Here is a 14730-nt window from a genome sequence, read left to right as displayed (position 1 = left end):
AACGTGCAATACAATCTGGTTGCTTAAAACTTAACAACATAGGTTAAAATATGCATATTTGAACCACTATAACACAGGTTGTCTGATGTTCGTAGATTTTTCTTCCTACTGTTTTTAAAAAATAAAAACATATAATAAAGTGAGATTTAGATTGTCATTCTGCACCACTTTTTACAATTGCTAATATAGAACTTTCACATTAGAGACAAAGTGTAGCGTAGTAATAAGAATTCAGAAAGGCCATCACTGTTGGCTCTGTAACTTCTTTGAATCTCAGTGTTCTTACCGAGAGAAGGAGGATAATGGCAGTACCTGCTGTTAGGATATTTGTGAAGATATAACAAGATAATGTCTGCTAAGCATTTACAGGTGGTATTGTTATTTGCTTGTTCCACCCACTTCTAAAATCTGAATTTGTTTATTTTGTTTAAATGAAAAGTTGTCATTCGGTATGAGGTTACTGGGCATCATATCTTCACTTTTAATAAAACCTGACGTAAAATATATATTGGAAGTTTTCTAAAAATGTTATTGAGGGATTGAACTCCCTTTATGCTTTTTCCCCTTGAGAAGAAGTTGCTTTATTTGCATCATTTAATGCATAGGCTCCTATATAAAAATATGAGATTTCCTCTTAATTATTGAAAAAGTATTTTCAGAAGCCCTCTCTCATTTCAAAGAATGAATGTAATAGTTTACAGCTAGGTTTTCTGTCTTGTTTGATAGGTCACAGGGGATACAGTGTATAACATGCTGCGGTTGACAGAAGTTGATGTAGATGAGGATGAAAGACCACGTAATCCACACAGAATAAGAAGCTGTGAGGTAGGAGCATGCTGTCCAAGATACAGCGCTTAAATTATCACATAAGAGAAGCGGGCTGTTAGTATTTTTATTTATTTTATTTTTAAATTTTTATTATTTTTTTCTTAGGTTTTATTTATTTATTCATGACAAACAGAAAGAAAGAGAGGCAGAGGGAGAAGCAGTCTCCCCACTGAGCAGGGGCTCCTGATGCAGGACTCGATCCCAGGATCCCGGGATCATGACCTGAGCTGAAGGCAGATGCTTAACCATCTGAGCCAACCAGGAGCCCTGTTAGTATTTTTAAACTGTTGAGTAAAGGCTTTATACTAAATCGACATCATAATTCAGATTTTGTCTCTGTAATTTAGGCACAATTTCTGATTTAAGAATTTTTTTTTTAATTGAAGGTTTTGGTTTCAAAGATGAAACTTTAGCTGATAATCCGGTATATGAAAACCTTGACTTATAAGGGAATATTAGAAGAATTAGGCTTAGTTAACTCAATGAAGTGCCTTCCTGGGTAATTTTAGAGTGATCCTTCATTGAGGAAGAAGGTCCTTAAAAGCATTTGATTTGGGGTCATACTCTCTGAGTTTGTTTTGCTTACTCTAGGTATTATGTTTTATTGAATGTTTTTCCCTTTTGTGAAATCAGGATAAAATACCTTTTACCTAATTACACATAGGATTATCAGGAAAATCCATCAAGGCCATGTAAGTGGAAGTACTTTATGTAGTAAATATATCACTAGGCTTATAATAGTTATGTGAGCAAAAAATACAGAAGTTAATATTAATGCAATTGAATACTGGTTTTAATTTTTTGTGAAATTTTTAAAAATGGGAAAATGTTTTCAAACTATTTTTTCCATAGGTTTTATTTAATCCTTTTGATGACATCATTCCAAGAGAAATAAAAAAGCCAAAAAAAGAGAAACCAGAGGAAGAAGTAAAGAAACTGAAGCCCAAAGGCACAAAGTAATCAGAAATAATAGAATAATAGAAATTCATTCATTTTGTTTCCTTTTGTAACAACTGTTTAGTTGTAACTGTTTAGTGAAGGAGAGGCCAGTGTGGACTGGGGAGATATCTGAATTATGAGGTGTTTTTTTTTTTCTAAATATGCATTTCTTTTATTAAAATACTATATGTAACAAGCTAAAGAAGTATTGTGTCACATGTCTGCATGAAATCTGTATTAATATTTATGATCACTATAGCAGTTATTTATGTAAATGAGTTAAGAATTTTTGTGTGTTTTTTTTTACTTGTTTTTCAACTAATATATGTTCCATGTAAAGAATTTGGAAAGTCAAGTATGAAGGATATAATGACTGCATGGTTACATAATTTAACTTTTCACTCCTGTTTTGGAGTAAGTAAGTTACAGTATTTTGTGGACAGTATTTTTCATATTATTAGTTTTTCTATTTTATTAAAATAGGTATCAGAGAGTTAGATTTCTACTTCCTTTTTTAGTGAAGTGTAGCATCCACATTAGTGATTTTAGTATATTCATAGTTGTTAGAGTCAGACAGTTCCAGGTACAGTTCTGCCTGACACCATTTATAAGAGCAAAGTGTGTTCATATTTCTGAGCTTCAGTTTCCCCATCCTGTAAAATGGAAATTATAATTACAACATCTGGGTTTAGGAAGAGAAAATGAGCAGGGGAATTTGAAAACACCCAGTGGCATAGGTATTCAATCACATTTGTTTCTTTTCCATGATACCCTACAGTATAAAGAAGTTAAGCTGCTTTTATAAACTGTCAAATGTGAGCCACTTCAATAAGCAGTTGATGTTGTGGCAAAATAAATTCTTATATGGTAGTGTATTTGATATTCTTCTATTTTTTGATTCATTTCTTTTGACTAATTTACCTCTGGGTGAAAGGTCAGCATCACCATATTCAGGTACAATATTTCATCACTGTTATTTATCTTGATATTAGCCCAAAAGCTGGGTGTTTTTGTTTTTGTTTTTAATTCATAGCAAATATATTAGGGGTGATATGGTAGTCTTTGATTGCATCTAGGTTTTGAAATAAAAAATTCTTCTTGTTGCCAAATCTTTTATTTTTTCAGTATTTGAGAGAGAATTTTAATAACTTGCTATTTATCTTCCTTGGGCTCTCTTTAGTTTGAAGGCTCAAAGAAAACAAACAGTTTATTCTTCCCCATGGGCTATTTTTTTGTTATGTTTACTGCTTATATTTTTTTTATTTGACAGTGTTGTGTAACTTATCAATTTCGAAGTATTATGACATTTTGGAAGACACTAGATTAATTGCTTCCCATTTGTAGTGCTCTCAGGGCTATATATTTATTAGGTTTCCAGAAAACTCCCATTTTGCTAACCAGTTTTTATAAATATAAAAGGCTTAATTATTTCTGTCATGCTTGACTTAATATATTTAATGGTAGTGCTGAAGATGAATTTTTGGTCATTAGGTTCATCTAATATATGAATTTCTTTGGTCTGAGGCCAATGCCTTAACATTATGCTGAAAATACAGATCCTTAGTATACTTCTGCTGAATGCTAAGTCATATTGTGTATTCCTGAACAGTTAAAATGTGTTCTTGTAAATTCTGTTTTATTGCCTTGAAAATATAGTATAAGTTTTGTTTAATTTTCTTAATTTTCTTTCATTCTTCTTTCCTTTTTTCTTTCTTTTTTTGATAAGAAATTTTAGTTTACTTTCATTTGGAGAGGAAGCTGAAGAAGAAGAGGAGGAAGTTAATCGAGTTAGTCAGGTAAAACTCTAATCTCTTTGTTCTGAGTTATGAAAGATATAAGGGTCTCTCTATGTCACTCATTTTTGTATCTCCTGCTATATATATGGCACAGCATGTTTTCCACCGTACACGGTCAGAAAGTGTTCACTGAACTGATTTGTAAAATGATTTGTTGTCAAGTAATATTTGCAATTCCTAAGCTGATATGCCCTCTTGAAATTAGAGTTTTATGGGGTTTTTTAACAAGCTATTTTTTTTTAAATTCAGAACTAGAGTTAAAAAATGATTCAACCTTGTGATTTAGATTTTAATTACTATTTAAGTGTTTTGCTAGATGATAATGATTATGATTGTTATTATAATAGTGTTGGACCAAAGCTTTTATATTCATTTTAATATTATCTGTATATTCATTAATGTCATTAATTTTCATTATAGCCCTTTAAGATAGGTATTATCATTATCCCATTTTACCCAAAAATAAATTAAGGTATAGATAGGTTGTAATTTGCTCAGTCACACAGCCAGTAAATAGCTAGAGCTGGGATTTGAACCATGTAAGATACATGTATTTGGATTATAAATCCACTCCTGGTCTTTTACCCCACCAATGCTTCCACTAGGCCTTTAAGTGTGGTTTTCCTGAGTATCACTTTTGATAGAATACTCATTGCTGAAACACCTATGCCTTGACAATATTTAGAATAGTGAGTCTATTAAATACACTCCAAGAAAATCACCTTCAAGGATTTTTACTCCCAAAGATTCCGGTATGTATTCCCTTAAATGATGAAGAGATGAAAATTTGGAGAGTCAAATCTAGGGAAGGGGCTGGTGTGCTGGGGTAGCCTTTGATACAGGAAGTTCAGTGAATTATAATAATAGTGGAGGGTTGAGGGACACCTGAGTGGCTCAGTTGGTTAAGGGTCTGATTCTTGATTTCGTTTTAAGTCTTGATCTCAGCATCGTGAGATTGAGTCCTACATTGGAAGATTCTCTCCCTACCCCTTCTCCCTCACTCAAAAAAATTAATTAATTATAAATAATAGTGGAGGAATGGAATGTAGAGTTTTTTTTTAAAGTGGATAGTTCCTGGGGTGCCTGGGTGGCTCAGTGGGTTAAGCCGCTGCCTTCGGCTCAGGTCATGATCTCAGGGTCCTGGGATCGAGTCCCGCATCAGGCTCTCTGCTCAGCAGGGGGCCTGCTTCCCTCTCTCTCTCTGCCTGCCTCTCCGTCTACTTGTGATTTCTCTCTGTCAAATAAATAAATAAAAATCTTTAAAAAAAATTAATTAATTATAAATAATAGTGGAGGAATGGAATGTAGAGTTTTTTTTTTAAAGTGGATAGTTCCTGGGGTGCTTGGGTAGCTCAGTGGGTTAGGCCTCTGCCTTCGACTCAGGTCATGGTCTCAAGGTCCTGGGATCGAGCCCTGCATCGGGCTCCTTGCTCAGTGGGAAGCCTGCTTCTTCCTCTTCCTCTGTCTGCTTACTTGTAATCTGTCTCTCTGCCACGTGAATGAATGAAATCTTAAAAAAAAAAAAAAAAAGTGACTGTTCCTGTTCTTACATCTGTTTGTAAAGAAAACCATAATGCCTTTAAATTACGCTTCTGTAAATAGATTACCTTTCTGCAGTGTTTAAAAAAGAAAGAAAGAAAGAAAATTAGTGAATACAGAAACCCAAAGGGTTAAAAGTTCTGTTGTAGTAATTAAAACTCTGTAACTTAGCCCTGTCTTATTTGCTTAATATAGTTACCTATTTCTAACCAAAACTAACAGTAGCACTAGTTTAAAAGCACATTATTTTTACCCTTGTGTTTAATTCTTTATCCATGTGCTTCCCTCATAATAGAGGATGGTTTTGATAGGCTAATGTTGGGCATTTAGTAAGCACACTGCTTCTACCCATTGCATTAAGACACTGAATTGAAATGGACATGTGTAAGAAATGTTCTGGTCATGACTTTTCCCTGCTGTCTTCAGTATTCCAGAGTGATATATTTGATACCATGGATTCTCAGCTTCCACCTGTATACTAGTATTCTGAACTCTGGGACACCTGGACAAATATTATTTCTGGACTCTTATCTGACATTCTTGATTTCCTTTAGGAAAAATCTCTACTTTAGATGTCAAAATTAAATTCATCTTTATATGAAAACTTCCTTTCCCTAGACCTCTTCATTCCGGTACCCTTCTTTAGATGTTAGTGCACTAGTCTTGCCTTATTCATGATTTAAATTTCTGCCTTATTAAAATGAAAGATATACTATATGTCATGATTGTCTGGGTATACTTGTAAATGGACAAAACAACAAATGTTAGATCTGGAAATTGCCAGGAGTCCCTTTCACTGATGTTTTCTAAAGATGTCAAGTTCAAGTGCCTTCCCCACAATCCTCCCACTCCTGTTTTTCCTTTTGCTTGGATTAGGTTCTCCTTTATTTGGTTAGTTTTTGTTTTTCCTTTATGATTTAACTCCACTATCAACTCTCGACTACCTCCACCCATCTCTACCCATCTCCTACCCAGGCTAAGTTTAACTTCTTCCCATGGTAATCTGTGGCCATCAAAGCATATGTTAGACTGTAATTATTTTCCTCTGCTACCTGTGTTAAATATTTATGTTATGTCACCTCTATAACAACCACATGCTAGAGAAGTTAGTACTCCTATGTAAGGGAAGAAATCAATTCTGAGAAAGGTTAAATCACTTGTGCAAGACCATGTAATTAGGAGGTGGTACAATCAGAATTGCGAACTTAGCTTTCTATAGCTATTTATGTTTCTAATATGATCTTGAATGCTGCGGAAGCTGCTTCCTTTAAGCCCAAGCCGTCTAGAAGACTGGCGGGAAATTAAGCTGGTAGCACAGCATTCTGTGGTGGAAGGCAACTCAGTGCAGTCGGCCCCTTACCCTTTCCTAACTCACATGGAGTCCTGACTATTAGGCTGAGCAGCCTGAGGAAAGCACAAGGGTAGGAGAAGGGAGTTTTTTTGTTAGTTTCTTTGTGAATTAAATTTCTGGTTGAAAGTATGTTTTGCTTACCCTTACTTTGAGATCAACTTTACTAGGAAGTTAGTTTGAATTTTTTCTATTGTAACAACAGTATGTGTTAAATGTTTCAAGCATATGTTACTATGCTGCTTACTATTATACAAAGTAAAACAAAATGTTTAACTTACACTGACTATAGTGAACTTGATAACCCCAAAGCAATCTGTGTTTGCTACAAGGTTGAAATGTGCAAGGATACCACTGCAGATGGTATTGGCTTGTCCTTTATGTTGCCTCAAACCTGAAAAACACTTCAAGTAGTGGAAAGACTAAGTAAATTCATTCCTTTTTGCCAAGAAAATTGCAACCTACAGTACATTATCATGTGAGTAGTATAAGCCTAGTATTGTGTCATCGTATTTCTCTCATCTGACTGTACTGTGTGATAAAGTTTTCAAATGTTTGCTTCTGGGGCGCCTGAGTGGCTCAGTCAGTTAAGTGGCTGACTTCGGCTCAGTTCATGATCCTGGAGTCTTGGGAATGAGCCCCATGTCAGGCTCCCTATTCAGTGGAGAGTCGGCTTCTCCCTCTGCCTGCTGCTCGCCCTGCTTGTGCTCTTTTACTCTCGCTGTACCTCACATAAATAAATAAAATCTTTAAAAAAACAGTGTTTGCTTCTGACTCTCAAATCTCTATCTCTAGGCTGGCTTACTTTTCTTTTCTCCAGCTGCCTATTGGCCATCTCTCTATGTTTAAATATCTCACTAGTAACCCAAGTCCTGGCCAAGGCTTAATTCATTATCTTTGGTTCCCAGACTTTTCTGTTTTGTGACTTCGTTTTCTACTCCCTGGTATCAGTATTCTCTAGAGAAGAATTTTAGATCCTGACTTTTTTCTTATTCATTCTCTGCAAAACCAATTTGTTGCACTGTCCTACCAATTTTTCATCCATGACGTATCTCAAATCTATTTTTTCCTTTTAATTTATTTTGTTACTACCCTCATTCAGGTCTTTATTTCTAGCCTTGGCTGTTGCTCTAGTCTATAGACTTGTCTTCCATCTCCTTGCTTTTCTTTCCCTTCCACTCATTACCATCAGAACAGTCTTCCTAAAACCTCATTAAGGTATCACAATTGCAGGGTGCCTGGGTGGCTCAGTGGGTTAAGCCTCTGCCTTCGGCTTGGGTCATGATCTCAGGGTCCTGGGATCGAGGATAATAAAATAATAATAATAATAAAATAAATAATAATAAATAAAATCTTTAAAAAAAAAGATAGCACAGTTGCTTTCTGTTGACTGTAGAAATAAGACTGTGACTCTCCATTACCAACTCGGCCCTTTAGTTAAATACTTCTTAGACCACTTAAAAACCACAGAAATGTCAGATCCAACACTGTTTTAAAAATTAAAAATTAAAACCTTACACCCTCCTCAGACCTATGGAATTAGAATCTCCAAGGGAGGAGCCTGGGAAGCTATACTTTTTTTTTTTTTTTTTTTTTTTTTTGGTGGAAGCTATACTTTTAATGAATTCCTTGGAATTCTTAACAGGGAAAGGTAGAAAACACTGTGTTAGCAGATCTGAACTATTTGTTGTTCTGTATATATGTTTTGTGTTTTTCTTTCTGTATGTCTTTTTTCATGTTCTTTTCCCTGCATGAAGTATCCTGTCCCATTCTGGATGTCAAAGTCGTATTTATTTTCAACACATAAAATATCATCTTTTCCAAATGTCTTTTCTTAATCATTCCTTTTTCTTATCTAACGTTTGTCTGGCTTGTAATGCTTACATTTTCCTTTTAAAAATATCCATTTTGTTTTATTACACAAGAACCATGACTGTGTTCTCAATGTATACTAAAACATTATGCCCTTTTCTTTCTGCCCTATTAAGTGTGTAGAGTCCTAGGCTGTGAGCTCTCTGTTGGTAAACTGTGCCATCGTTGAGGGGCAGTGTGTTGGAGCAGAAAGACATGGATTTGGGATCATACACACTGATATTGGCTCTTCACTTTCCACTGATACTCTGTGACTTTGTAAAACTTAGGCTCTCTGAGCCTCAACTTTCTTTTTTGTAGCATGAAAATACCAGGAACCATTTAGAGTTGTAAAATAAGGAAGTGGATAGTCATTACTTTGATTCAATATGCAATCTCGGAAAATGGTTTTGAAATTTAAACGTCTTAAGCAGTATACTCTATGTTATAATTTATATTTGATTCTCAGAAAGCTGAAGAATATCAATCTTTGGTATGATTGTGGTTATTAGGCAGAAGGTGCTAAAGCAGTCTAGAGGGTTGGCAAAAAAAACTTTACCAACAGTTTAGCTTTCTGGGGTTGGAAGCCTTAACTCAGCACAATTGCCTGACTGTTCTTCCTGAGCACTCCCACTGGGTCTTGGATAGTAGCTTGAGCAGCATTTAAGAGCACTTGGGTACACGTGTATATCATGATCCCCCAACAACCCATTCTTCTCTACATGTGAATGCATCTTGGCACTTTGTACAGAGTCTTTGGCTCACAGAATTCACCTGTTTTGTCTGTTTATATAGTAAAATGAATAAGTTTAGCTTGAGAAAATAGATCAACGATAAAAAGAAATCATTGAAGTTTATTGGCTTAGAGGAAAGGACATTTCTCTAGAGGGCATGAGATGAATTTTAGAGTGAATCACAATGGAAGTACAGTTTATTTATTTTCCTTTTGTACTGTTATTCAGACTTTAAGAACCTTCTAATACATTTTACCTTTGGAGTAAAATGAAACCTTGGTAAGAAAAAGGAACACTAGCCTGAATATTGGAAAAGTATGACCAATAGATAAATTTCTTAAAAGTTAGCCTTACTGTTTTAAACACATCTAATAATTAGAACCAAAGTCAAGTAAGTATCTTTTACAAAGACTAAGAACAATTTTCAGTTACAGGGCTTGCATGAAATTAAATATTTGCAGAGGTCTTAAAAATAATTTGTTTCATTATTCATTTGCTTATCAAGTTTCTTTTTTCAGTGACTCCACAGTATGTTAAGCTTTATTCCAGAACCTGTCTAACATCACAAGTTAATAATTGGTAAAGTCTGAATTGGGGCTTTGCTTTATGTGAAAGGAGAAAGAAGATGGAGTCCCCTCTGGTTTATGGATTACCAGTGTGGGATTACAGACACTACTTCACCCCACTCATTTATTCATGACAAGGTACCTCTCCCACATGGGTTAGCTTTCCTTCCTTATTTATTTCAGTATCTTTCTACTACCTGATAAAATCTCTTTTAGAATAATAGAGTTTTATAGCTCAAAGGGATCTAGTCCAACTTCCTTGCTTTATAGATGAGGAAACTGAGACTCTGGTTAAGTGACTTGCCAGACTGACTTAATTTCCTTTTTGATAGGATTGCATGATAGAATGAGGCCGTAATAACATATTTTGAGTTCCAGAGAGTACATTGTCAGAGTCTCTCATCATAGTCTTGTGGACAACATGAGGAAATTTGATCTGGGAGATAGTCTAGTCAGATGGATTTATATCTGATTGAATACTTCTGCCCAAAGAGTGCTTTGTTGTCAACCTGCGCATGATTATTTGAACTAGTCAGTTAAAGTGTAATAGGAGTGCATGTAAATTCTATACTTGAGTTTAATGCAATCAGCTGAATAGGTATAAGACTTAATAGCCTGTAAGCTCTAGTTGAATTATTAAGAGTAAGGTCTCTGGAATAAGAAATTTAACATTCTTTGCATTTTGGGTGATCACGTTTATAGCGTTTTGTTCAGTTCAGAACGTATTTAAGAAGGATACTGACAAAAGAGAAAGAGGGAGAGAGAGAAAGGGCAAGAAAGAAAGAAACTGACAAACTAGATGCATTCAGAAGAAGGGAGGATCGTGAGGAGGACGGTGATAAAGCCAAGAACCACTCCACATGGAGAGTGCTGGAGGACCTGGATATACTTTGGAGAAATTAAAGCTAAGTAAAAATATGATCCTAGGCTTCAGACATTCAAAAAGTTTTTATGGAAGATCCCTCCTTTCATTTTGCTTCTTAAATGTTAGTTTTATTCAAATGTCTCCACTGGTTTAAAGGTTACTCCTGAATCTTTGTATATAACTTAAAAACAGATGTCAGAAAATATTTTTCAAGTGAGAGCTTACAATCAGACAAGTAGTTTTCATGAGGCAGGTTAAATGGTAGATTCATTATAAAAGTATCGCAATAGCTAGATTTAAAAATACTGATTAAGTTGTGCCACACTTACAGTGATACACATAGTATTTCTCTCACTGCAAGATATGCCAACATTTTACATCAAATCCCAAGTTATAAGAAGGCTTTTTCCTCACCCCAAAAAAGTTATATTGATAGACAAATACACTGCTTTTGAAAATAAAGTAAGAATATTTTGTCATATTCTTGTTTAGTCCAAGAAATTAAGCTTTCCCAGGAGGTTAGGATTGGTAGGAGAGGAAGTGGCAGACATGGCATGGAGAGTGCCCCTAGGCCTTTTGCACAGAGGTTGTAAGAAGTGTTGAACAGTCTTTTATATAAACTGTTTTTGCCTCATTATATTGTATTAAACTTAATCTTTCTAATTGTTTACATTGAAGTAATTTTAAAAAGATGTTAATATATTTATGTTTGTCTCATATTTCTGCTGTAACTAATTACCATAATTTAGTGGCCTGAAGCAAAACAAATTTAATATGTTACAGTTCGGAGGTCAGAAGTCCAAAGCAGGTTTCAGTTGGCTCCATATTGGGGTATTGGCGGGGCTGCCTTCCTTCTGGAGGCTCTGGGGAGAATCTCTTCCCTTAACTTTTCCAACTTCTAGAGCTTATTTGCATTCCTTGGCTTGGGGCCCCTTCTTCCATCTTCAAAGCTAACAATAGACCATAGCTTCTTTCTTATGCTTTATCTTTATGAAACAGACTCTCCTGCCTCCCTCTTTTACTTGTAAGGACTTTTGTAAGAACACTGGATATACTCTGACAATCCAGGATAGTGTCCTCATCTCAGAATCCTTAATTTATCTGCAAAGTCCCTTTTGCTATGTAAAGTAACAAAGTTACAGGTTTTAAGAACTAGGACGCAGACATCTTTAGGGAGCCATTATTGTACCTACCAGTCTCTTTGTATTTAAACTAAGCTCTCTGTAGTTCTAGAAGGTAGGACTAAGATTGGTTGGATGGTTGGAAATTACACATAGATTTTTTTTTCTCCAATTACAGAGAGAACTGTCCAACTTTAGAAAACATTTGAAAAGGAGTGATTTGTGTGTATGTCTAAGGAAAAGCTCCTTTCAGGTGTTGAAAACACTGGCTGACTAGTTAGCAGTGATGTCAAAAAGATTCCTGCATTGGGTGGGAGACTAGATTAAGTGGCCTATAAGATCTGTTTGTTTCTAAGTTTTTCTGTCTGTGCTTCAGGTCAAAGAATGTAATAGGATTCTTCAGAGAAGCAGAATACATGTATACATGTAATTCTGTGCAGTATAGCCTATGTGTTTGAAAAACAATTGTGTGCATTTATTTCAAATTACTCTTGTGAACTATCTTCTAAGTTTTACTATCTGGGTCAAAGAATTAGTTTAGCTGTATGTAAATCATACATACAGCTAAAGCATACCAATCATAATATTTGGAAATAGTAACCAATAAACTTATTTTGAAGGATTTATCACTTTTAGGAAGAAAAAGTATTTTTTTAAAAAGATTTTATTTATTTTATTTGACAGATAGAGATCACAAGCAGACAGAGAGGCAGGCAGAGAGAGAGAGAGGAGGAAGCAGGCTCCCTGCTGAGCAGAGAGCCTGATGCAGGCTCAATCCCAAGACCCTGGGATCATGACCCGATCCGAAGGCAGAGGCTTTAACCCACTGAGCCACCCAGGCACTCCCAAAAAGTATTTTCAATCAGTGTGAGAGTTAGCTTCTTATTTATAAAGCTTTAATTTATATTGAAAATTTCAGGAACATGTATCTTTTGTTAGCCATATTCTAACAGTACTAGATTTTATGTAAATGTGTTAACTTGTTCTTTTGGAAAACTTATTTCTTCTTATGATTATATCCTACATTTTCCCCTAGAGCATGAAGGGAAAAAGCAAAAGTAGTCATGACTTGCTTAAGGATGATCCCCATCTCAGTTCTGTTCCAGCTGTTGGAAGGTTAGTATGCTACAAGTGTGATCCTAAATGATTCTCTGGCTCAGATATTTTCTTGCTGCCTTTGTAAGAAAAAAGTCAGTTCACTCTCTCTTTTTTTAAAATATTTTTATTTAAGCGAGAGTGTGTGCCATGGGTGTTGGGAGTGCTGGAGGGAGAGGGCGAAGAATCTCAAGCAGACTCCCCACTGAGGGCAGAGCCCAGTGCGGGGCTCAGTCTCACAACCCTGAGATCACAACCTGAGCAAAAATCCAGAGTCAGACACTTAACTGACTAAGCCACCCAGCACCCTGGTCAGTTCTCTTAAGTGCAATTTTTTTAAACTCAGACAAATAACGAAAGCATTTTGGTGATGGAGGTAACAGAGCTTCTAGCATAATGGAGGGAAGCATTCTGGCCCCTTTCATTTCGTCTTGCTATCTATTTCTTCTGGGCTAATTAAAATTAATTGCTTAACTTACATCTTGGTATAGTTTGAGTAGGAAACAGTTTGCTTTAAAAGTTTAATGTTTAATTCAGAGTTACTTTGTTAGCTTTTTCCTTAAAGCATTTTTGTGCCAGTTGGTACCATAGGTAAACAGGGCAGAGTTGAAAGGTTATGTGAAGAAGTCACCACATTTTAGACCAATCCATTGAGTAGTTCTTTCTTATACATTTTGGTAGTTATCAGGAAATGTCTCTCTCTGTTGCTTCTCTTGGAGAAGGGAAGATGTCTTCTGTTAAATACAGTTGCACATGATATATTGGGTCAGTGTCTCAAAGGGGATTAAAATGCTATTGCGTTGATATTTAGCTTGTTTTCAAAAATTCTATGTAAAAAAAATCTTTTCTTAATATCCTTGTATTTGAAGGATTTGGTTTTTTCTGCCAGAGTACATCAAGCTGATGGAAAAAATTGTTCACTGCAGCCCTTTATTTATAAAAACAGCACCATTAGTTGTTGTTTGCTTTTTTCCCATTAATTCTAGTTAATTTATATGTGTGTTCATGGAGCATTGTTCTTATTCTATTTGTAAAAATGACTGTGTTGTAGAATGTTTCTATTTGTTCTACAATTTCATTCAGAAATTCCTTTGTTGAGGTAGGTCTTTGAACTATTCATCCTAACAAAGTATTTCAAATTTTGAATGATCCTAGAATTTGAATAATTTTAGTAGTTTCACTTTGAGGCTAAAATTTTCCTGTTTTCATTCCTTTTGTAGTGAAAAAGATGATGCAGTAGGAGAGTCAACCAATGTAAGTATTAACTTTAGTATATAGTTTGAACAATTAATAGAAAATTCAAAATGTTTATAAAAATTTAATATTTTTCTTAAAAGGTAGTATATGTTACATTTATAATTATATATTTAAATTTTTGAAAAAATTAAAAATCTGAGAAGTAAATCATTTATTTTGATTGGAATATTTCCTTCCAAGCATATGTGTAGATGTGTATGTATTTCCCTACAAAATTGAAATCTTACATGTTTATGAATTGCTAACCTGTTTTTTCTCCCTCTCACTACCTGAATACTCAAAATTCAGATGTCATTGATTTTATTTTATTATGTTAAAAGTTTAAATGTTGATGCATGGGTATCCTACATGGTGTATGGGAAAATGCTTCGATTAGTTATTTATAGTATTCCTTTATATACACAATTCTGAAGATCCTTTTTCAAGACTATGTTGATCTTTCTTTATTAGTTGTATTGGGTATTAAGGCGATAAAAAAAGACTTGAAGGTGATGAGAAGGCAGGCAATGCAGATACATGGAATATGAGTGATTCGAGATAGAAAGAACACCAGCTCTAACTGGTGATTCTTGTGATTTTATCCTACATTTTTCCCTAGAAAAATGGTGTTGCTGGCCTGGAGTTGTGGGAAATTATGTCCAGGAGGTATAGAATGTATAGGGTTGTAAGTGAGTTGGGGATCCACTGGAGGATTCTGAGAAGAGGAGTAGGTGGTATAACTAAGATTATAGGAGGAAATCTCAGCTTCTCCACCTCCTGATTCTACTGGAATTAATCTCTAGTTGAGGTCA

General features: G+C 35.0%; 1 protein-coding gene across 2 annotated transcripts in view; it reads left to right on the top strand.

Moving 5' to 3' along the window:
* CWC27 (CWC27 spliceosome associated cyclophilin) overlaps positions 1-14730 on the top strand; it is a 193796-nt gene that overhangs the window by 16662 nt on the left and 162404 nt on the right. For both annotated transcript variants that reach the window (XM_004764556.3, XM_045075284.1), the window contains exons 5-9: positions 727-825; positions 1681-1784; positions 3494-3563; positions 12624-12703; positions 13903-13936. In XM_004764556.3, the coding sequence (XP_004764613.1) occupies positions 727-825; positions 1681-1784; positions 3494-3563; positions 12624-12703; positions 13903-13936 (387 nt within the window). The remainder of the gene's footprint in view (positions 1-726; positions 826-1680; positions 1785-3493; positions 3564-12623; positions 12704-13902; positions 13937-14730) is intronic.

The sequence above is a fragment of the Mustela putorius genome, unplaced genomic scaffold (genome assembly GCF_011764305.1).
Source record: "Mustela putorius furo isolate JIRA1106 unplaced genomic scaffold, ASM1176430v1.1 tig00000145_pilon_pilon_pilon, whole genome shotgun sequence".
Classification (NCBI taxonomy): Eukaryota; Metazoa; Chordata; class Mammalia; order Carnivora; family Mustelidae; genus Mustela; species Mustela putorius.
The sequence above is the reverse complement of the archived record's forward strand: the minus strand, read 5'-3'. Positions and strand labels throughout refer to the sequence as shown.